This window comes from Bos javanicus, chromosome 8, assembly GCF_032452875.1.
Source record: "Bos javanicus breed banteng chromosome 8, ARS-OSU_banteng_1.0, whole genome shotgun sequence".
Classification (NCBI taxonomy): Eukaryota; Metazoa; Chordata; class Mammalia; order Artiodactyla; family Bovidae; genus Bos; species Bos javanicus.
Genome location: NC_083875.1, coordinates 77,243,057 through 77,268,331, shown reverse-complemented (window position 1 = coordinate 77,268,331; position 25,275 = coordinate 77,243,057). Strand labels below are relative to the sequence as shown.

Here is a 25,275-nt window from a genome sequence, read left to right as displayed (position 1 = left end):
ATGAGTCAACTCTTCGCATGAGGTAGACAAAGTACTGGACTTTCAGCTTTAGCATCATTCCTTCCAAAGAACACCCAGGGCTGATCTCCTTTAGAATGGACTGGTTGGATCTCCTTGCAGTCCAAGGGACTCTCAAGAGTCTTCTGCAATACCACAGTTCAAAAGCATCAATTCTTCGGCGCTCAGCTTTCTTATAGTCCAACTCTCACATCCATACAGGGCCCCTGGAAAAACCATAGCCTTGACTAGACAGAACTTTGTTGGCAAAGTAATGTCTCTGCTTTTGAATATGCTTTTGAATTTTGAGGATCACTTTACTAGCATATGAGATGAGTGCAATTGTGCGGTAGTTTGAGCATTCTTTGGCATTGCCTTTCTTTGGGATTGGAATGAAAACTGACCTTTTCCAGTCCTGTGGCCACTGCTGAGTTTTCCAAATTTGCTGGCATATTGAGTCCAGCACTTTCACAGCTCTTTTGAAATCTCTGTCTTCTAATTATATGGTCTATAGAATTTATGGCTATTTCTACTGACTGAATTTTCTTCTATTTTGGGTCACATTTTCCTGCATCTTTGCAAATTGGTAATTTTATATTGGATGTTAGATATTGTGAGTATTACACTGTTGAGTGTCTAGATTTTGTTGTCTTTAAAGAGTATGCAACTTTGTTTTGGTAGATATTTTACCTTAGAGTCTTATTCAAAAAATTTTTTTCAAATAAAACTTGTTTTTAGATTTAAAAAAAAAAAACAACAAACGAAAACCCTGAGCCCCATACCAGCTTTCCCAGCCTGGGGATCTTGCACCAGGAAGGTGGTCCCCTTAGAACATCTTGTTTTGAAGATAAGCAGGGCTTGCATATGGGAGAGCCAGAGAGACGTAGGAAACAGATCCAGCTCTTAAATGGTGCATTTTTTATGAGTATAAAATCTCATATACTCCAAATCCCAGTACATGGGCAGTAATTTGAAAGGATCCTGGGTCAGATCCAGTTGCTGATCTTAGAGAGCCCCCTGGAAAGGCCGAGGCAATTGGGACTCCTGTTAGGGACATAGACACTGGTAGCAGCCATCTTGGGAAGCTCATTCTATCACAAGGACAATATATATATTCTATCACAATATTAATATATTGCCAAGCACCATTTTGGAGCTCTTTTCTAATCTATTAGCACTGGGGGCTTACCTGTCCACCAGTGGGCTGGCACCAACCTGGGGACCCTCTAGGCCCTGAAGCTAGTGCCTCAGAACCTGGCCTCTCCCACCACCCCAGACCCTGCAGCCAGATTTCTTGATACCCAGTCCTGCCCACCTACAGGCTCACACCAGCTGCAGGACCCTTTAGGACTCTGCATAGTCAGCTGTACTGAGACCTGGCCCTTCCTACCAGTGGGCCAGCAGCCAATGAAGCAGGGCTTGACAGCCAACTGTGCTGGGTACCAGCCTTTCCTGTGAGCATGCCCACAATAGTCAACTCTGCAATGATAAAAAGTGAGAAAAAGACCTAAACTGACTTTTCTCCAAAGAAGACATACACAGATGGCTAACAAACACATGTAAAGATACTCAACATCGCTCCTTATTAGAGAAATGCAAATCAAAACTATAACAAGATTCCACCTCACACCAGTCAGAATGGCCATCATCAAAAAGTCTACAAACGATAAATGCTGGAGAGGGTGTGGAGAAAAGAGAACCCCCTTGCATTGCTGGTGGGGATGTAAATTGATGCAGCCACTATGGAAGACAGTGTGGAGATTCCTTTAAAAACTAGGAATAAAACCCCCACATGACCCAGAAATCCCACTCCTAGGCATGTACCCTGAGAAAACCAAAATCGAAAGACACATGCACCCCAATGTTCATTGCAGCACTATTTATAATAGCTAGAACATGCAATAATAGCTAGAATAGCAATCTAGATGTCCATTGACAGATGAGTAGATAAAGAAGCTGTGGTATATATATAATGGAATATTACTCAGCCAAAGAAAGGAATGCATTTGAATCAGTTTTAATGAGGTGGACAGATCTAGAGCCCATTGTACAGAGTGAAGTACATCAGAAAGAGAAAGATAAATGTCATATACTAACGCACGTATATGGAATCTGGAAAGATCATACTGATGAATTTAGTTGCAGCACAGCAATGGAGAAACAGACATAGAAAACAGACTTATGGACAGAGGGGGAGGGGAAGAGGAAGATGTATCAAGAAAGTAACATGGAAACTTACAATACCATATGTAAAATAGATAGCCAATGGAAACTTGCTGTATGACTCAGGGATCTCAAACAGGGTCTCTGTAACAATCTAGAAGGATTGGATGCGGAGGGAGATGGGAGGGAGGTTCAAGAGGGAGGGGATATATGTATACCTATGGCTGATTCTTGTTGATGTTTTACAGAAAACAACAGAATTCTGTAAAACAATTATCCTTCAATTAAAAAATAAATTAATTTTTAAAAAGTAATTAAATGTAAATGGACTAGATACTCCAATCAAAGGACACAACGTGGCTGAATGGATTAAAAAAATAAGACCAATATATATCCTGTCTACAAGAGTTTCACTTCAGATCTAAACACACTCACACAGACTGAAATTGAGGGGAAGGAAACAAGTATTTGTGCAAATGAAATGAAAAAAAAAAAAAAAGCTGGAGTAGCAAGACTTTTATCAGACAAAATCAGTTTTAAAACAAAACTATAAGAAGAGACAAAGAGAGAGATTATGTAATGATCAAGTGATCAATCCAAGAAGAAGACGGAAGAATTGTAAATATATAGGACTTCCCAGGTGGCACTGGTGGTAAAGAATCTACCTGCCAATGCAGGAGACACAAGAGACATTGATTTGATCCCTAGGTTGGGAAGATCCCCTGGAATAGGAAATGGCAACCTGCCCCAGTATTCTTGCCTGGAAAATTCCACAGATGAAGTAGTCTAGCGACAACTGAGTGACTGAGTCCACACACACGCGCACACACACACACAAACATCCAATAGAGGAGCACCTAAATACATAAATATTAACAGATATATATAGAGAGAAATTGACAGTAACACAATAATAGTAGAGGACTTTAAACACCCCAGTTACATCAATGGACAGATCATCCAGCCAGAAAATCAATAAGGAAACACTGGCCTTAAAAGATACTCAAGACCAGTGGACTATATATAAGTATATGTATGTATACACACACACACACACACACACACACACACACACACACACACACATATATATATGGCAACTGCATACACATTTTTTCAAGTGTACATGGAACATTCTATAGGATAGATCACATGCTATGCCACCAAACAAGTCTCAGTAAGTTTAAGAAGATTGAAATCATATCAAGCACCATTTCTGACCACAGTACTGTAAGACTAGAAATCAACTGCAGGAAAAAACTGGAAAAAAAAACATGAATATGTAGAGGCTAAACAATATGCCACTAAACAACCAATGGGTCGGTGAAAAAAATCAAAGAGGAAATTTAAAAATGGAAAAAGAATGATCCAAAATCCATGGGGCACAGTGAAAACAGTTTCAAGAGGGAATTGTATAGTGATATAAGCCTGCCTCACGAAATGGGAAAAATCTAACAATCTAAAATATCTAAGTGAAAGTGAAGTTGCTCAGTCGTGTCTGACTCTTTGCGACCCCATGGACTGTAGCCTACCAGGTTCCACCATCCATGGGATTTTCCAGGCAAGAATACTGGAGTGGGTTGCCATTTCCTTCTCCAGGAGATCTTCCCAACCCAGGGATTGAACCCAGGCCTCCTGCATTGTAGGCAGACGCTTTACCATCTGAGCCACCAGGGAAGTCTAAGGAACAAGCAAAAGGGCAAGCAAAACTCAAAGTTAAAAGAAGGAAAGAAATAATAAACATCAGAGCAGAAGTAAATGAAATGAAGACTAGAAAAACAATGGAAAAAATTAATGAAACTAAGAGCTGGTTCTTTGTAAAGATGATAAACCAGACTCATCAAGAAAAAAAAAGTAAATAAGTAAAATCAGAAATGAAAGAAAAGAAATTACAGTGGACACCATAGAAATACAAGGGATCATAAGAGCTGGCCGCGAGGAGCTACGCCATGTCCAAGGTCAGGGGCGGTGGCTGAGAGGAGCTACCCCACATCCAAGGTAAGGAGCAGTGGCTGCGCTTTGCTGGAACAGCTGTGAAGAGATACCCCACGTCCAAGGTAAGAGAAACCCAAGTAAGATGGTAGGCGCTGAGAAAGGGCATCAGAGGGCAGACAGACTTAAACCACAATCACAGACAACTAGCCAGTCTGATCACATGGATCATCCCTTGTCTAACTCAATGAAACTAAGCCATGCCGTGTGGGGCCGCCCAAGATGGACAGGTCATGGTGGAGCGGTCTGACAGAATGTGGTCCACTGGAGAAGGGAATGACAAATGACTTCAGTATTCAGAACCCCATGAACAGTATGAAAAGGCAAAAAGATAGGACACTGAAAGATGAACTCTCCAGATTGGTAGATGCCCAATATGCTACTGGAGATCAGGGGAGACATAACTCCAGAAAGAATGAAGGGATGGAGTTAAAGCAAAAACAACACCCAGTTGTGGATGGACTGGTGATAGAAACAAGGTCCGATGCTGTAAAGAGCAGTATTGCATAGGAACCTGTAATGTTAGGTTCATGAATCAAGGAAAATTGCTAGTGGTCAAATAGGAGATGACAAGAGTGAACATCGACATTCTAAGAATCAACAAACTAAGATGGACTGGAATGGGTGAATTTAACTCAGATAATCATTACATTTACTACTGTGGGCAGGAATCCCTTAGAAGAAATGGAGTAGCCATCATAGTCAACAAGAGTCTGAAATGCAGTACTTGGATGCAATCTCAAAAACAACAGAATGATCTCTGTTAGTTTCCAAGGCAAACCATTCAATATCACAGTAATCCAAGTCTATGCCCCAACCAGTAATGCTGAAGAAACTGAAGGTGAATGGTTTTATGAAGACCTACGAGATCTTTTAGAACTAACACCAAAAAAAGATGTCCTCTTCATTATAGGGGAGTGGAATGCAAAAGTAGGAAGTCAAGAAACACCTGGAGTAACTGGCAAATTTGGTCTTGGAATACGGAATGAAACAGGGCAAAGGCTAATAGAGTTTTTCCAAGAGAACACATGGTCATAGCAGACACCCTCTTCCAACAACACAAGAGAAGACTCTACACATGGACATCACCAGATGGTCAACACCAAAATCAGATTGATTATATTCTTTGCAGCCAAAGATGGAGAATCAGCAAAAGCAAGACCGGGAGCTGACTACGGCTCAGATCTTGAACTCCTTATTGCCAAATTCAGACTTAAATTGAAGAAAATGGGGAAAACCACTAGACCATTCAGGTATGACCTAAATCAAATCGCTTATGACTATACAGTAGAAATGAGAAATAGATTTAAGGGACTAGATCTGATAGACAGAGTGCCTGATGAACTATGGATGGAGGTTCATGACATTGTACAGGAGACAGGAATCAAGACCATCCCCAAGAAAAAGAAATGCAAAAAAGCAAAATGGCTGTCTAAGGAGGCCTTACAAATAGCTGTGAAAAGAAGAGAAGCAAAAAGCAAAGGAGAAAAGGTAAGATATGCCCATTTGAATGCAGAGTTCCAAAGAATAGTAAAGAGAAATAAGAAAGCCTTCCTCAGCGATCAGTGCAAAGAAATCGAGGAAAACAATAGAATGGGAAAGACTAGAGATCTCTTCAAGAAAATTAGAGATACCAAGGGAACATTTCATGCAAAGATGGCTCAATAAAGGACAGAAATGGTATGAACCTAACAGAAGTAGAAGATATTAAGAAGAGGTGGCAAGAATACACAGAAGAACTGTACAAAAAAGATCTTCACGACTCAGATAATCACAATGGTGTGATCACTCACACTCACCTAGAGCCAGACATCCTGGAATGTGAAGTCAAGTGGGCCTTAGGAAGCATCACTGCGAACAAAGCTAGTGGAGGTGATGGAATTCCAGTTGAACTATTTCAAATCCTGAAAGATGATGCTGTGAAAGTGCTGCACTCAATATGCCAGCAAATTTGGAAAACTGAGCAGTGGCCACAGGACTGGAAAAGGTCAGCTTTCATTTAAATCCCAAAAAAGGGCAATGCCAAAGAATGCTCAAACTACTGCACAATTGTACTCATCTCACACGCTAGTAAAGTAGTGCTCAAAATTCTCCAAGCCAGGCTTCAGCAATATGTGAACTGTGAACTTCCAGATGTTCAAGCTGGTTTTAGAAAAGGCAGAGGAACCAGAGATCAAATTGCCAACATCCGCTGGATCATGGAAAAAGCAAGAGAGTTCCAGAAAAACATGTATTTCTGCTTTATTGTCTAAACCTTTGACTATGTGGATCACAATAAACTATGGAAAATTCTGAAAGAGATGGGAATACCAGACCACCTGACCTGCCTCTTGAGAAATCTGTATTCAGGTCTGGAAGCAATAGTTAGAACAGGACATGGAACTGCAGACTGGTTCCAAATAGGAAAAGGAATACTCTATTCTGTATACTGTCACCCTGCTTATGTAACTTATATGCAGAGTACATCATGAGAAACACTGGGCTGGATGAAGCACAAGTTGGAATCAAGACTGCTGGAAGAAATATCAATAACCTCAGATATGCAGATGACACCACCCTTATAGCAGAAAGTGAAGAAGAACTAAAGAGCCTCTTGATGAAAGTGAAAGAGGAGAGTGAAAAGGTTAGCTTAAAACTCAACATTCAGAAGACTAAGATCATGGCATCGGGTCCTATCACTTCATGGAAAATAGATGGGGAAACAGTGGAAACAGTGTCAGACTTTATTTATGGGGCTCCAAAATCACTGCAGATGATGATTGCAGCCATGAAATTAAAAGACGCTTACTTCTTGAAAGGAAAGTTATGACTAGCCTAGACAGCATATTCAAAAGCAAAGACATTACTTTGCCAACAAAGGTCCGTCTAGTCAAGGCTATGGTTTTTCCAGTGGTCATGTATGGATGTGAGAGTTGGACTGTGAAGAAGGCTGAGCACCGAAGAATTGATGCTTTTGAACTGTGGTGTTGGAGAAGACTCTTGAGAGTCCCTTGGACTGCAAGGAGATCCAACCAGTCCATCGTAAAGGAGATTAGTCCTGGGTGTTCTTTGGAAGGAATGATGCTAAAGTTGAAACTCCAATACTTTGGCCACCTGATGCGAAGAGTTGACTCATTGGAAAAGACCCTGATGCTGGGAAAGATTGAGGGCAGGAGGAGACGGGGACATTAGAGGTTGAGATGGTTGGATGGCATCACCAACTCAATGGATATGGGTTTGGGTAGACTCCGGCCATTGGTGATGGACAGGGAGGCCTGGCGTGCTGCAGTTCATGGGGTTGGAAAGACTTGGACACAACTGAGCGACTGAACTGAACTGAAGAACAATTATATGCCAACAAAATGTACAACCTGAATAAATGGATAAATTCTTAGAAATGTGCAATTTTCCAACACTGAATCAGTACAAAATAGAAAATATGAACATACCAATTATCAATAATGAAAATGAATCAGTAATTAAGGAAAACCTCCCAACAAATACAAGTCCAGGACCAGATGGCTTCTCAGGAGAATTCTACAAAGCATTTAACACTTATTCTTCTCAAACTATTTCAAGAAATCGAGGAGGAAGGAATGCTTCTGAACTTATTCTCTGAGGCCAGCATCACCCTGGTACCAAAACCAGACAAAGTCACCAGAAAAAAAGAAAATTACAGGCCAGTATCACTGATGAACACAGATGCAAAAATCCTCAACAAAATACTAGCAAACCAAATTCAACAATACATTAAAAGGATCATGTACCACAATCAAGTGGGCTTTATGCCAGGGATGCAAGGATTTTTCAATATCTGTAAATCATTGTGATACATCACATTAATAAATTGAATAGTAAAAATTATATGATCATCCTAATAGATGCAGAAAAAGCTTTGATAAAAGTTCAGTTCTATTTATGATAAAAACTCTTAAGAAAGTGAATATATTGAGAACATACTTTACATAATAAAAGCCTTATATGACAAGCCCATAGCTAACATTGTACTCAGCAGTGAAAAGCTGTACACTTTTTCTTTAAGGGTAGGAACAACACATGGATACTCACTCTCACCACTTTTATTCAAGTCCTAAGCACATCAGTTGGACAAGAAAAAGAAATAAAAGCAAAGAAAAATGGTAAGGAAGAAGAAAAATGTCACTGAATGCAGATGACATGATACTATATATAGAGAATCCCAAAGTCACCACCAAAAAACTATTAGAACTAATAAATGAATTCTTTAAAATTGGAGGATACAAAATTAACATACAGAAATCTGGTGTGTTATTTTATACTAACAATAAACTATCAGAGAAATTAAGAAAACAATCCCATTGACAATTGCATTGAACAGTATTAAATACAGAGAAAAAATTAAAAGCTAAAATACCTACACTCAGAAAACTATAAGAATCAATAAAAGAAATTGACAACAACACAAACAAATGGAAAGTTATAGTGTTATCATGGATTAGAAGAACTGACATTGTTAAAATGACCATTCTTCCCAAGGTAATCTACAGATTCAGCACAATCCCTATCAAAAAACCAATTACATTTTATACAGAATTAGAGCAAGTAATTTTAAAATTTGTATAGAATCAAAAGACCCTGAATAGCTAAAATAATCTCAAGAAAGAACAAAGCTGGAGATATCACGCTGTCATTTCAAATTATATTATAAAACTATAATAATCAAAACAGTATGGTACTGACATGAAAACAGACACATAGATCAGTGGAACAGATTGGAGATCCCAGAAATAAACCCACATTTATATGGTAAATTAATCTATAACAAATGAGGCAGCCATATACAATGGGTAAAAAAAGACTCTTCAATAAATGGTGATGGGAAAATTAGACAGCTACCTGCAAAGGAATCAGACTCTCCTACTTTTTCACACCGTACACAAAAATAAATTCAAAATGGATTAAAGACTTAAATGTAAGACCTGAAACCATAAAACTCCTAGAAGAAAACATAGGCAGTATGCTCTTTGGCATCAATCTTAGCAATATTTTTTGGATATATCTCCTCAGTCAAGGGAAACAAAAGCAAAAATAAACAAATGTATTGTATTAAACTAAAAATTTTTTGCACAGTAAACTGTCAGTGAAATGCAGCCTACTGAATTGGAGCATATATTTGCAAAGATATCCAATAAGGAGATAATATCCAAAATATACAAAGAACTCATACAGCTCAACATCAGAAAAACAAACCAGATTAAAAAGTGAGCAGAGGACCTGAATAGACATCTTTCCAAGGAATACATACAGATGGCCAACAGGTACATGAAAAGCTACTCAAAATCATTAATTATCAGAGAAATGCAAATTTAAACCACAGTGAGACATCACCTCACATCTGTCGAAATGACTATAATCAAAAAGATAACAAACACAAAGTGTTGGTGGGGATATGGAAAAAAGGAATCTCATGCACTGTTGGTGGAGACGTATATCGGTGCAGCCACTGTGGAAAACACTAGAGATTCCTCAGAAAGTTAAAAGTGAGGTTGCCATATGATTCAGCGATTTCACTTGTGGATATTTACTTAAAGAAAACAAAAACACTAATTTGAAAAGATATATATACTCCAGTGTTCATTGAAGCACTATTTACAGAAGCCAAGATATGAAAGCAACCTACGTGTCCACCAACAGATGAATGGATAAAGATGTGATTTTATATATATATATATATATATATATATATATATATATATAAAATTAAAAAATGAAATCTTATCATTTGCAACAATATGGATGGATCTAAAAGGTATTAAGTTAAATGGAATTAGTCAGAGGAAGACAAATAGAACTTGATCTCACTTATTGTAGAATCTAAAAAACAAAACCAAAACAGACCCATAGATACAGAGAATGAACTAGTGTTTGCTAGAGAGGAGATGGTGGGAGGATGAGTGAAATAAATGAGGGAGATTAAGAGGTACAAACTTCTAGTTATAAAATAAACTATGGGGATATAATGTAAAGTATGGAGAATATAGTTAATAATATTGCCATAAGTTTGTATGGTGACAGATGGTAACCAGACTTACCATGGTGATATTTTTGTAGTGTATAAAATTATTGAATCACTATGTTGTACACTTGAAATTTTTTAAGAAGGCAGACAAAAACTAAGTAGGGCTGGGAAATACCATGTTATCTCTGTTTGAGTTAGAAAAAATGGGAAGATATCCAATGTAGGACAGTTTTTCTCCTCTGTAGTGGGAACCTCCTGGGTTTGATTCAGAATGAAGATAGAAATTAATTTGGGGAATAAGATTTAAGTGCCATAATTATAAAGAAAATCACTCACTAGAGACTTCCAGTGGCAAGAAATTTAGAGCTAAATGTACACAAGCAGGTTTGGAAGTAATTTTAAAGGCAGTTTTTAAGTTCAGCTGAGAAGAGACTGCAATGTAAGTGTGAGTATAGTGTATTACTTAGATAAATAAAAACAGTATAGATTAGGAAATGACAGTTTAAATACATATTTCTTATTCATTTATGCTCCAGCAGATAGATATCTTTCAAAGTTCAATTGTAATTATGTATTATATGGATGGAGGTAATAATGAGAGTGTCTTAGGCATCTTGGACTGCTGCAAGAAAACACCATAGACCAGGTGCTTAAGCAGGACATTTATTTCTCATAGTTTTAAGAGGCTGGATAGTCCGAGATCATGGTACTGATGGGTTTGTTTCCTGGTAAACTGTCTTTCTGGTTTGCAGACAGCTGCCTTCTCCTATGTCCTTACATGGTGGAGTAGAGTAGGAAGAGCTCAGGAGAGTTCTGGTCTTTTTTTGTTGTCTTATAAGGACACTAATCCAATCATGTGGGTTGTACTCTCATGACGTCTTTTGAACCTTATTACTTCGCCAAGGCCTTACCTCCAGAATCATCACTTTGGGGTTAGGGTTGGAGCATGTGAGTATAATGGGTGAGGGCACATTCAGTCCATAAGAAGGAGGAAGAGTTCTAGTGATCTATTGCTATGTAACAACTCTCTTCAAAACTTGCTGGTTTAAAACAGCACAGTTTTATTAAATTTCAGGATTTTGTGGGTCAGGAATTTGATTAGGGTTCAGCTGGATAATTCTGCTCTGCCTGGGGTTGTCTGGGCTCACTCAGCCAGTGGCTGGTATGGTCTGTGTCCAAGACATCTTCATTCATGTGCCTGGTGCTTCAGTGGGGGTGACTAGAAGGTGGGGCTTGGGGACCCCCTTCCTCTGCACGTGTTTTCAGGGCCTTTCCACATGGCTTTTCTAGCAGAGTGTTTGGACTTCTTACATAGGTTCCAAGTACAAGTGGAACCATTTACCAAATAAACTGTACAAAAACATTGGATTGATAAGTTTTGGACATGTTGAGTTGGGATGACTATGAGCTGTTGAGGCAGAGAGGTTTGCAGTATAGTTGAAAATATAGATCTGAATCTTAGGCCCTAAAATGAAATGGATCTGAAATTTAAAAAAATTTAGGTCACAGATGGAGATTTTGGGAGTCAATGAGCTCCTCACTATTTTAAGGCCCTGAAGAATAGATTGCAGTGTTAAGGGAGAGAGTATAAGTTGAGAGGAGAAACTGAAAGCTGAATAAATGTCCATATTTTAAAGGATGGTCCGGAAGGAGAAACTTGCAATGAAGACTAACCAGGAACATACAGAGAAGAAAGAATAGAATGAGGGGGGAGAGAGAGAGAGACATTTTAGAAGCATAGGTAGTTACAGAATTCATAAAAACAATGAACTGAAATCTCTGATATCAAGAAGAAGGAAGATTAGAGGACATTATTGCTCAAATGCTAAGAGATTTAACAACAGGAAGACTGGGTCAAATCCTGTCCCTGCCATCTGCTGTTTGTATGACTTTGACCTTAGCCTGTGCCTCAGTTTCTTTATCTGTGAAATGAGGATACTAAAAGCAACTGTGCCATAGGGTTGTTTAAATGCACTAATCCATGTTATCAGTATATATAACTTATCTTTTTACTATTCCATGCTTTAAAGAGTTTGGAAAGATCCATAAGTTTGACAACTAGGAGAATTTTGAACTTTAGAAAAGTTTGGTGATAGTATCGTTAAATTTATATGACATGATGGCAAATGTTCCACAGTATGTAACTGGGTACTGATAATGGTAAAATCCATTGTAACAAGCATGAAAGAAGCCCATAATTCCCTTTATGACTGCATTTTGGTATTTTAATGTACTTTAAAATGCACATCAATAAACATTTTTTTTTTTAACAAACTCTATTATATTTTCAGACCACTATTTGTTTTTTCTTGTACACTATGGGTTTCTTGGATGTAGAGCAGAGGCTGGCACACAAGGGTCAGGATGACACTCATCTGTTTTTGTAAATAAAGTTTTGTTGGAACACAGCTACTTCTATTCATTTCTGTGTTGTCTGTGGCTGCTTTTATGTTCCAATGGCAGAGTTGGAGTCCTGACAGAGACCATATGGATCACAAAGCTTAAAATAATTACAATCTGGTTCTTTATGTAAAAAAAAGGTGCTTTTGCTCTCCTGTTTCCTACAGTGTTTCTTCTCTTGGCAGTTACTTCTGTTTTGCTCATCCCTAGGAACCTAGAAAGCAAAAGCAGTTATGGCTGAAGGAGTGCAAAAACACTATTCCTAAAGCCATGGAGGCTTTCTTACATAGATTGACTTACAAAAGGACAATAACTTTTGAGTATACCTGATCTACAGATATTTTTGTTGCTGTAGATTTTACTGAAACTGGAGTGGAAGTCATTGTTACCAGGAGTGAAATGACTAAGGCCTAGGCTAACTTTCTTATCCAGGACACTGTTAAGGCTGCCTTCATTTTGATGGCATTCTTTTTTTCCCCAGCAAAGGGCTTAGAAATGGCATAAATTGGCTAGCTAACGCAGGGACTGAGTTACTCTGGGGCTTTGTCCAGGTGGGATGTGAGAATCAGGCCATCTTTTCAGAGCAGATTTGGGATTTGGTTACTATTGAGGAGAAAAACAATCTCCTGTTTGGGAAGGTCTATTCATTATTGTTTAAAGCCCTATTGGTTATTTAACACATTTCTCTAGTCTACAGATTACTTTGGTGTAGAGAACCAAGGGTTTTGAGAAAGATAACAGAGAGGTGTGTAATTTATTCTGTAATCACAAACTGGGTCAGTTTCAACAGAAGCCCAGATTTGAAGATAGCTAACTTTTATATTGTTTACTTTTGGTAGCTTTTTTTAAAAAATCTACCAATTTGAAAATCAATCTACTCAGTCATAAATCACCAACTCATTCCTGCCATCTTTTTCTCCATATTTGCCAGAATTAGAAAGTATGAAAGAAATGTACCATTTCTCATGATGAGAAAGAGAAAAATTATCTCTTAGAGCTAAATGCAGCAGCAAAATTAGAAAGAAATATTTGTTGGCAACATTCTCATCTGCTTCAATTCATAGTATATGAAATGTGAGAGCTAAAGGAATCTTAGAGGTTCTGAAATCTGCTACCCCCAACCCAGAAGATAAGAACTGGCTTGAAATGTGGTCAGATTTTCAATGCTGAAAACAATGCTAAATTGGGACCCTTCACAGGGAATTTGCAGCCTACTAGGGCTCAAGCCTAAGGTGAAAGGAATAAAAGAATTTGAGAATTCTTCTTGAATAGAAGAATTTCAAATACCATGGAGGGCAGTTTTGGCTGGAGAGTTAGGGAGGCTGTCTTAGGTTCAGTTCCTAGAAAGCAAATCCTGAGATAAAAATTCCAGTTTTATTAGGAAATGTTCCCAGAAGGAGACTTATAGGGGAGTAGGGGATTGGGACATTAAGAGAAGGAGGGTGGGCCAGGGTATGATGTTAGGCAGTCATAGAGAGAATAACTTGGGCTCAGTTCCACAGAGGAGTTCAGGAAGAGTGTAGGTCATGTCTTTGAGTTGTCCTGCCCAAGGGAATAAGGAGTATTTATCCTCCCACATCTGTCATTAGTTGTTGTTGTTGTTCAGATATTCAGTTGTGTCTGACTCTTTGTGACCCCATGAACAGCAGCATGACAGGCTTCCCTGTCCTTCACTATCTCCTGGAGTTTGCTCAGACACATGTCCATTGAGTCAGTGATGCCATCCAACCATCTTGTCCTCTGTTGCCCCCTTCTCCTCCTGCCTTCCATCTTTCCCAGCATCAGGGTCTTTTCCAATGAATCAGCTCTGTGCATCAGGTGGCCAAAGTATTGGAGCTTCAGCATCAGTCCTTCCAATGGATATTCAGGGTTGATTTCCTTTAGGATGGACTGATTTGATCTCCTTGCAGTCCATGGGGCTCTCAAGCGTCTTCTCCAGAACCACAGTTCAAAAGCATCCATTATTAGTTATGAGCTGACTTGCTGTGGGATGGTGGAGGTGGGGGTGTGTGGGATATTCATTCTTCACCCTGCAATGGATTCCAGTAACCTGAGGGCAGCCTTCTTTAAAAAAAAAAAAAAAGTTAACTGTTGTATAACTAAAGGGAAAGGGAACCTGGGCTGTGCCTTCAGACACTCTTCCTGCAGACATCTTCCTAATACCTTCAACTCATGCTAAGGATGCCTCCTCTGGTTCATCTTTCTGTCGAAGCTCAGTAAGTAGAATCAATGATTGGGTATTACCTTCCTTAGTCTTTGAAATTTTTATTCTAAATAAGATTCGAGGAAATGAAGGTTTCAGCCACAAATTCAGATATTTGGTTGGCAGGTTTTCGTTGCTTCCTCTCTCTAGGAATATCAGTTTTCAGCAAGGAAACAGACTTTAAAAGATCACATATATTCCAAGTAGCAATTGAAGGGAAACTAGCAATGTGATAAATGTTCTAAGCCTTACATCTAATTACCAAGCACACCACAACATGGTTGTTATTTTCTCATGGGCGTGTAATCCATCTGTACATGCAATCTCAGCAGGAGGTGTTGGTATAGTACAGACTATTTCATTGTCCAACTCCTACCTCTAAAAGGAAGGATGAAAAAATGAAGGCGAATTATCTGTTCATGTAGCACAGAAGGCAGGTGGGGTGGGGAGGGAGAGAAGAAAGTGACAAATATGGTCTCACCGAGAGGGCCTATGTCACCAACTTAAGAATCTCTCTCAGTGAACGGGAGGAAGATCGGAGGGAACAGCTGGTGTTTATTCAGCCTTCACTGTGATCCAAACTCTGTTCTTAGAGCTTCTAAGCGAGTTAACCCACTTAAACCTCATATGATGCTATAACTGAAGAAACAGAGGAACTTGATGGAGGTCACACCACTCACTAGTAAGTGGCAGAGCTGGCTTCTGAATCCAGGCCTGCTGGCTCCTGAGTCAACCTGGATGCCTGGCTAGATTTGTCATTGGCCTGTTATGTATGAGATTCTTCCTCTGGAGTCTAAACTACATGAAATCCACTTTTATTCTCTGGATGATGTTTGGTTCTTGTCTGACTCTTTGCAACCCTATGGACTGTAGCCCGCCAGGTTCCTTTGTGCATGGGATTCTCCAGGCGAGAATACTGGGGAGGGTTGCCATTTCCTTCTCCAGGGGATCTTCCCAACCCAGGAATCGAACCCATGTCTCCAGCAAGTCTCCTGCATTGCAGGCGAATTCTTTACTGTGAGCCATTTTCTGGATAGAGTTTAGCTATTTCTTTGCAACTGATTTTTAAATAGTCATGTACTGTACAAATGCACGTGAAAATTTAAGTTAAAGCATCACAGTTAAAATGGAAGTTGTGGTTTCATGGTTTTCTTTGACTGACAACCCTAAATTCCTATTCTCTCCCTGTAACCCACCTCACTTGATCAGTTTAGCATCATTTCAGATGTTTAAAAATACATTTAGATGCTTGTTAAGTCTTCTTTGAAAATATATGGTACTGTTTTGTACTTTTTATTTTAAAAAGAGAACACATTAGTCATATGATACTATAGTTCAGCTGCTGCTGCTGCTAAGTCGCTTCAGTTGTGTCCGACTCTGTGCAACCCAATAGATGGCAGTGCATCAGGCTCCTCCGTCCATGGGATTTTCCAGGCAAGAATACTGGAGTGGGGTGCCATTGCCTTCTCCGATCATAGTTCAGAGGGTCTTGAATTGTCTTGGTTTATGGCTCTTTCAGTATCTTAGTAATTATTTCATGGTGCTCTAGGTCAAAAGAATATTTAACAGTTCCATCTAGTGAGAATTAGATCCAAACAACTTAATAAGTATTTATGTCCTAACATAGCCATTATGGCCTTAGTAGCCATTCAAAACATTACACATGTGAAAATAGTATCCAGTTCATTCTTAACCATAATTACCTACTAACTGGCAGTATATGCCTGTTGGACACTTCATGGCTCTCAAACCTTGGGATCAGATCAGACATTGCCACACTCGTTGCCTGTTCTACACCAAATTCCTAATTTGCACAGGACTTTTTTTTTTTTTTTTTTAATCACAGCAACCACAGGAAACCCAACTTTGGAAAAAGTATGACATTAAAAGGAATTTAGTGGGTGCTAATACTGGGACTGTGGACCTCCCTGAGCTCAGGGTTTGCACGGAGTCCAGCAGATGTCTACTGTGGCTGTGCTTTCCTGTGCACAATTTGGGAACTAACTGTGGTCATGGTTATAAATTTTGCAGTTCACTTTTTTCATCCTACACTTTGCCTTGGGGATTCAACCATGTTGCACATAAAGATCTACTTCCTAGAAAAGACTGCCACAGAATCTCCCAGATTTTATTTACCCATTTTCCTTATTATGGCCATTAATGTTATTTCTAATATTTTGTAATTTTATATAATATTTCAGTGAAAATCCTTGTTTCATTCCTCTTCATTCACATGGCCAAATTAGAGTGAAGGAACTGCTAGGCCATAGGCCAGTCAGGTTTTTAAATTTTAGTGAAAGTGTTAGTCACTCAGTTGTATCTGACTCTGTGATCCCATGGACGGTAGCCCGGCAGGATCCTCTGTCCATGAAATTCTCCAGGCAAGAATACTAGAGTGGAGAACCATTCCCTTCTCCAGGGGATCTTCCCGATCCAGGGATCAAACCCAGGTCTCCCGATCTAGGGATGGAACCCAGGCAGATTCTTTACCATGAGTCATCGTGGAAGCCTTTAAACTTCAGTGCATACCAATAAATTGAGCGTGACCCTCTTTGAATAAATGATTCCCTAAAATTCCTTAAAGCGTGATTACTTCTGGCTTATTTTTCTTAGAACTCTATACCCTATGACTATCCCACTGGGGAAGAATAGTTGTTTTGGAAATGTATGTAGTAGTTAAATTTTAGACAAAGGTAATTGAGAAACAAGGGCAGGATATGAGTAGGCTGAGAGGAAGAAGATAGGAACTGATCAGAAACTGCTGGGCATATTATGTAGGACAATGAGAAGGCCAGATCATTTATAGTAATTTATGTAGACCCACAGATGGTAAATACCTCACAGGCATGCCTTAAATGTTCCCTCCCCTTCCATGGGAGACATAGCCAATCCATCATGAATGGCAGACATAACCAATCCATCATGACACTCATTCTCCCCAAACCTTCACCCAATCTTGAGTTCTCCTCACAACCCTGGAAGATTACCATCAACTTTTGTGAGTGCACAAAGTGAAATTTGCCTGTCATCCCTGGAGGCAGTGAGAAGGTGGGAAGATAGGTTGAAATTCGGCAGAGAAGGGCTAAGGAGTTTAAAGAATGCCAAGCAAGGAGCATGTGGATAACTTATTTACATTTCAGACTCTGTTCACAAAATGACTGTATCCTCCTCTGTGAAACAATAGCAGTAGGTATTGATCTCAGGCTGCTATTATTTGTTTTCATGCCTTAGTTCTAAATTATGCTATGTATTTATTTCTAGAAAAGTAATTAAATCACCAGAGACCCCTGTTATTATTCTTTTCATGTGTCCCATATATTGAAAAATGTGGTCTCCCAATTAAACTGTACTTATTAAATAACAGTGACAATATCAGCAAACAAGCATTCACTGAATATTTTTCACGTGACAGGCACTGTTAAACAACTTACATGTATTAATTTTTAAAATCTTCACAACAACCTTACGAGGTAGGTACAATTACTGTTCTCATTTTATAGTTGTAAAACAGAGACCGAAAGTAAACATCTTGTAGCTAGTAAGTGGTATAATCAATACCTTTCTCATTGTTCAATTTTAACTGTGTAAAGTCCAAGCATAATTTCTGATTAGAAGGAGATAACCAAAAGTACAGTGGTGGTTTCCAAGGGCTGGGAGAAAGGGGGAAATGAAAGTTAATGTTTAGTAGTATAGAGTTTAAATTTTACAAGATGAAAAGAATTCTAGAGGTGGATGGTGGTGATGGTAGCACACCACTGTAAGTGTGTTTAATATGCCAAATTGTACACTTAAAAATGGTTAGGATGGTGAATTTTATGTTATGTATGCGTGCGTGCATGCCAACTTGATTCAGTCATGACTGACTCTTTGTGACCCTATGGACTGTAGCCCACCAGGCTCCTTTGTTGGGATTCTCCAGGGAAGAATACTGGAGTGGCTTGCCACACCCTCCTCCAGGGGGATCTTCCTGATCTGGGGATCTTCCCGATCCAGGGATTGAATCCACATCTCTTATGTCTCCCATACTGGCAGGCATATTCTTTACCACTAGTAGCACCTGGGAAGGCCCATGTTATGTATCAGTTCAGTTCAGTCGCTCAGTCATGTCTGACTCTTTGCAACCTCATGGACTGCAGCATGCCAGGCTTCCCTGCCCATCACCAACTCCCAGAGTTTACTCAAACTCATGTCCATCAAGTCAGTGATACCATCCAACCATCTCATCCTCTGTCATCCCCTTCTCCTCCTGCCTTCAGTCTTCCCCAGCATCAGGGTCTTTTCCAATGAGTTGGTTCTTCACATCAGATGGCCAAAGTATTGGAGTTTCAGCGTCAGCATCAATCCTTCCAATGGATATTCAGGACTGATTTCGTTTAGGACAGACTGGTTGGATCTCCTTGCAGTACAAGAGACTAAAGAGTCTTCTCCAACACCACGGTTCAAAAGCATCAATTCTTTGGTGCTCAACTTTCTTTATAGTCTGGCTCTCACATCCATACATGACTACTGTAAAAACCATAGCTTTGACTAGATGGACCTTGGCAAAGTAATGTCTCTGCTTTTTAATATGCTGTCTAGTTTGGTCATAGCTTTTCTTTCAAGGAGCAAGCTTCTTTTTATTTCATGGCTGCAGTCACCATCTGCAGTGATTTTGGAGCCCAAGAAAATAAAGTCTCTCACTGTTTCCATTGTTTCCCCATCTATTTGCCATGAAGTGATGGGACCAGGTGTTATGTATATTTTACCACAAAAAAATAAGGGAAAAAGGAGTTAACCAGGGTTCCCAACATAGGTTGGTGGAATTCTGGCCAGAAACAAAGAAATTTGCTATATTAGTTTGATTGTGCAACAGGTCATGGATGAATGCATGGTTTTCTGGCAGATTCTTCATTTAGAAGAATTAGATTTAAATAGCCAGGAGACCCCATTTTTCTTTAAAGAATGCAAAGATCTGAAACCCTAGACTGGAACCTGCTGACTGGACACTCAATTCTCTAGTTCCTAGGAAGGTAGGGAGTGTTCAGCGAGGAGAATAATACATTTTAGAGTGAACTGGCCAGTGGGGAAGCCACAAGCCCAAGGTTAAGGGCCTCTGCACTAGAATTGCATAGAAAGCTGGCGTCGCCATTTCTTCACTTTGCCATTTCTTTGGCAAGTTCTTTAACATCCCAAGCCCCAGATTTCTTGTCTGTAAATGGGGTAGTAATGATGGCTTATGGAAACTCTGGCACTTGGTGAACCCTCAACAATACTAGCTCCTAATTCAACTTCATGGCTATGTATTTACATCAAACAATAGGGATAATACAGAATCCTGAGGCTTACTGGATCCTGCAAATGAGATAAACTGAGGTGTAAGTGCTTGACTGATGGTAAGTTTCCTCCTCTTCTTTTGTCTCCAGTATCTAGCAGAGAGAGGGTGCCCCATAAGTGAGGACTCCCCAGCATCTTGATGGATACTCAGTGGCACCCCTCTTACCATCTATCTATCTAAACTTCTGGCGTATAAAGTGATGTTTCCTGATATTCCTTAAGCAGCTTCAAGGGCATCATGTTTTGTAACATCAGAGGCTGCCCTGGTGTTGGCATGTCAAAGTGACCTTCACTCATGGTGTGGAGAGAGCTGGTTGCTGGGTCCAGCATTGTGTCTGCTTCAAATACTTATCGGTAACATGATTCTGAGCTATTCAGGATTTGGAGCTTCTTTGTTTTGTGTTGCAGCTGATTTTTCTTCTTGATGACCTCAGGCCTCTGAAATAAGATGTTTAAAATAATTTGTTCCTCCCTACTGTGAAGGAAGAACTGTCTCTGTGTGTGACAGGGCTAATGGTGGCTTGCCCCACTGTTAACTTGAAAGGATGGTGCTGGACTGTGACTCTTAGAGGTCACGGATGTCAAAGTCTTTAGCCATCTGTGGCTTGCCCAGAGCGATGGAGCTCAAAGAATCACCTAGGAGCCAACTAGAGCCACTGGAACATCCCATTTAAGTGCATATTTTCTCCCTTGTCCTTCTCTCCTAGCAACTGCATGACTCAAATACTACTCAGAAAGTATTAATTCTCTGTAATTTATACACTTGCCTGTGATATTATTACTGCCCAATTGCTCATGTTGATCTTCAGAGGGTGGAACCCCAAGGAATATCTATGGGGAACTGAGGCTGTACTTTGGAAAAAGAATATCTTTACTAAGTTCCTTTTATTAAGTATGCATCACATGGTCCAGCCATTTGACCCACAATCTCTGCTTTTTTTCTCCCCAGCACTGGCTTGAACCTAACAAGTCCATCTCCAAGCAAATGAAATGTAAGTGTCAATCTGTGGGTTCATTTTTGCTTTGAAATGTCCAATGATAGATTCTGTTTCTTTACAGAGTTTCTCCTGCCAAGAAAGAAATGGATGAAGTTAAAGATCTGGGGGTGGGGGGACTTCTCCCTCCCCATGAGCTGTGTAACTTCTCCTCTCTTATTTGCTGGCCTTGGTGCTCCCCATGGTCACTATTCCTAGAGGCCTGTGTCTCTCCCCCTCCGCACCATCTTACCCTCATATTTCATGTTCAAACAGGGGCACAGGTGCCTAGTTCCCCTTTGATTGTGGGGTTTGCTAGTAAATGGTTCAGGGTGGAAAGTCAGTGTTGTAGGGGGGTGGGAAGATAGGCAGGTGTATTTTGAAATTAAAATCTTGCTGATAACATTAATGAAGATTGAAGTATTCTTGTCCACCCCTCAAGCTCCCCAATATACTTTCCTGAGTAATGTTTTCAAGCTCTGGTGTTGTGACCTGCCTCCTCGCCTCCCCCGATGAACTCTTGGAAAAGTTGGCTTGGGAAACATCTCTGTAGTGCATAGAATATCTGGTCATCCACTTGGGGGCATTGTGAATAGGGTGTTGACTGCTGGTCCTGGATGGCATGATGTTTTGTCCTGGTCACCTGTGCCAGGCTGTAGTCAACCTGCTTTTATTTATGGTTTAGAGGAGAACTTCTGAAATGCACCTCAGAAATTCATTGCCTGCCCTGGAGTCCATTTATCCCTTCATGTCAACTTTCCCAGGGCTCTAAAATGTGGGTGATTAATCAGTTTCTCATCAGAGATCAGGTTAGCACGTATTAGGTCACTAGTCATCGTTCAAGGGAGTCTTCTTTTTTTAATATGAAGAAATTATTTGAGGCAAGGTTTTTAAGTAAGAGAAGGAAGAAACTGAATTATGATGGCAAACTGGTAACCAACATATCTATTCCTTAACTCTTTCCCTTTACCCTCCTGCCCTATCCCTTTTCTGTCCTCACTCAGACCTCTGTCTGTCTCTTCCCTTTCTTCTCCTTTCACTCAAGAATAGACTCTGTCTGGCCAGTGCAGGACTCACAGTCAGCCGGGCGGTTCAGGCTAGCACCCAGAGCTGCTGTGGGCAAATGATGCTGCAGAGAAAGGGCAAGAAAGAGGTGCAGGCAAGGGGCAGCAACACATGGAAAGTTCAGAGAAGTCAGCCCCTTGAGGTGAGGCTGGAATAGAGTTGGGACAAGCATCCAAGATTAAGTAGCAGGACACAGGTACCAGGGAGCCCTGTATAGAACGACATGCAGGCTAATGAGAATAAACTAATTTATCTGAGAAAAAACTAGCTGATCCTTGGATAACCCTTAACTACTTTATCACTTAAAATTTTAATATTGTTTTTATATATTTAAGAATATTTAGGCAAATTTCCAGTAAAGTTATTTTTAGTAAATGGTTCTTTGACTTTGGTTCTTTTTTTTTTTTAATTTTATTTTATTTTTAAACTTTACATAGTTGTATTAGTTTTGCCAAGTATCAAAATGAATCCATCACAGGTATACATGTGCTCCCCATCCTGAACCCTCCTCCCTCCCCATACCATCCCTCTGGGTCGTCCCAGTGCACTAGCCCCAAGCATCCAGTATCGTGCATTGAACCTGGACTGGCATCTCGTTTCATACATGATATTTTACATGTTTCACTTTGGTTCTTAAATGTCATAAAATAGTTTCCTTAAGCCACACACATTTTTAAAATATAACATCTATAAAGTAAGATGTATTTCAATACTTAATAGAGGAAATTTTAAATTTGTGAAGATTTTTCTGCTTAAGAGCTTTGTGTCTACAATTAGTAAATCTGAACAACCAACTCAGAATATATAATGTTTTGTAAAAATAGTTTCAAGATTGACATATGACTACTGGCTGGTTTTAATCTAACGACAAATAGAATCTGAATCTGGAAAAATAATTGTGTAAAATTCACTTTCTAACCAGACATGGTGACTCACTGATTCTAGGAACTAGCAAGGTTCTTACCTGAAGGGTAAGGGTCTTACCAGTTACCTGGTCCTCTGTTGTATTGTTAAGAACGTTAGCAGACAAAAAATGATGTAATTTTTCTCAAGATCACAAGGCTAGTTTTGTGATGGTTGATGATGTCTTTTAGTATCAAGAATTTATTGTTTTCTTATACATATGTCCTAGTCACTATAATGTAAATTAGGGAAAAATTTAAACTAAGGCATATAGACTGTTAACCCAGAAAAATTGGGTCCAACAAATCCATGGTACTCATCCATGAATTTATCAACGGATCTGGTTGCAGAACCCCAGGCAGCTTCCTCTTTGGTTGTTGTTCAGTCGTTAAGTTGTGTTCAACTTTTGCAACCTCATGGACTGCAGCACACCAGGCTTCCCTGTCCTTCACTATTCTGGAGTGTGCTCAAATTCACGTCCATTGAGTCAGTGATGCTATCTAACCATCTCATCCTCTGCCTCCCTCTTTTCCTTTTGCCTTCAATCTTTCCCAGCACCAGGGTCTATTCCAGTGAGTCAGCTCTTCACATCAGGTGGCCAAAGTATTGGAGCTTCAGCATCAGTCCTTTCAAAGAATATTCAGGCTTGATTTCTTTTAGGATTGACTGATTTGATCTTACTTTGGTTGGGGAGATGCAGTTTATATTCTGACTGCCTTTGAGGAGGCAGTAAGAGAGTAATTCCTTGGATGAAGAATTTGCTCCATTCCCATGTCACTCATCAGTGATAACCAGCTTTCCAGTCCTTTGCCTTGACCTCATTAAGATCCCTCAGACTATGTGGATTACCAGAGTAGGCAGAAGACCAGCTCTCCTGATGAATAAACTTTCTACAAAATCGTTATTATATCTTACTAGTATTTTTAAAAATAGTTTTTTGATAGTATCATGCTCATGGTTTTTCTAGCAGTTCAGAAAAGTTTAAACTATTCCCTTTCTCTTCTCCCTTATATCTCCATGCTTACTCCAAAGAGATGACTATTACTAACAATATTTATATATTCTTCAGGGAATTTTTCTTGACATATAAATTCCCCCAACTTATATAAGGCCTTTTGTAAACAAAAATGAGATCAGTCTCTATATATAACTCTTTACCTTATCATTTTCTTAATAATTTTAGAGTTTTTAAATAAAAATGAGTGATTGATGATTAGCTTCATTTAAAAAATGGTTTTTGGGAATTCCTTAGTGGTTCAGTGGTTAGGACTCTGAGCTTCCAATGCAGGGAAGTTGGGTTCCATCCCTGGTCAGGGAACTAAGATCCTGCATGCTGTGTGGAGCAGGTAAAAAATAAATAAACACAAAATTTAAAATGGTTTTCTGATATTTAATTGTATATATCTATGTGATTTACTTATTAATGATGGTCAGCATTGTTTATAGTCTTTTCCTATTATAAATTATGCTGTAGTAAACATGCTTATATGTATATTCTTGCATATTGTCCATCTGTACTAGAATTTCCTAAAAATAGAATTGTTGGATCAAAAAGAATATGCATTTAATCTTTCCTTAGAGATAAATACCCATTCAAAGAGCTTATAGTAATTTACTCCTCCACAGTTACATGAGAGTTCTTATTTCCCCCAAATCTTGTTAAAAATAAGTATTATCAAACTTACTTTTATGGTGACCTCAAATCCTGGTGGGCTGCCGTCTATGGGGTCGCACAGAGTCAGACACGACTGAGGTGACTTAGCAGAAGCAAATCTATTAGGAAAGTGAAATATTTAATTAAAAAAACTAGACAGTTATTAATTATAAATTTTAAAATTGAGAAACTTCTTAAACTAGTCTTATTTCTCCTCTGAACTTAGGAGTTACTTTAAATTTGTTTTTTTAAATGAATACGTGGTAAAAACTGGCTTCATTTTGTTCTTTAGTGCTGTGAATTTTTAACACACAGATTTGTGCAACCATCTCCACAGTCAGGATACAGAGCACATCTCTCCAAAAACCTTACTTTTGTGGTCCCTTTGTAGTTACTCTCCATTCCCTGAACAACTAACAGCCTCTGATCTCTTCTCTGTCAATACAGTTTGTATCTTTTGAGAATGTCACAGAAATTGAGTCTTACAGTTTGTAATCTTTTGAAACTGGCTACTTTAACTCAGCATTAATAACTCAAATTCATCCAAGTTCCTGTATTTACCAATACATGATACAGAAAATTAATGAGAATAGTTGGTCTTTGAAAAGATCAAGAAAAATTGATGAACCTCTAG

At 39.2% G+C, this 25,275-nt stretch overlaps 1 protein-coding gene and 1 non-coding gene across 3 annotated transcripts in view; one reads left to right on the top strand and one right to left on the bottom strand.

The window, feature by feature from the left end:
- The window catches only part of FRMD3 (FERM domain containing 3), a 347,210-nt gene that overhangs the window by 175,121 nt on the left and 146,814 nt on the right, over nucleotides 1-25,275 (top strand). For both annotated transcript variants that reach the window (XM_061426014.1, XM_061426013.1), the window contains exon 3: nucleotides 20,995-21,037. In XM_061426014.1, the coding sequence (XP_061281998.1) occupies nucleotides 20,995-21,037 (43 nt within the window). The remainder of the gene's footprint in view (nucleotides 1-20,994; nucleotides 21,038-25,275) is intronic.
- On the bottom strand, nucleotides 3,766-3,837 carry TRNAC-ACA (transfer RNA cysteine (anticodon ACA)). The gene has a single exon. It is a non-coding gene; the product is annotated as a tRNA-Cys (tRNA).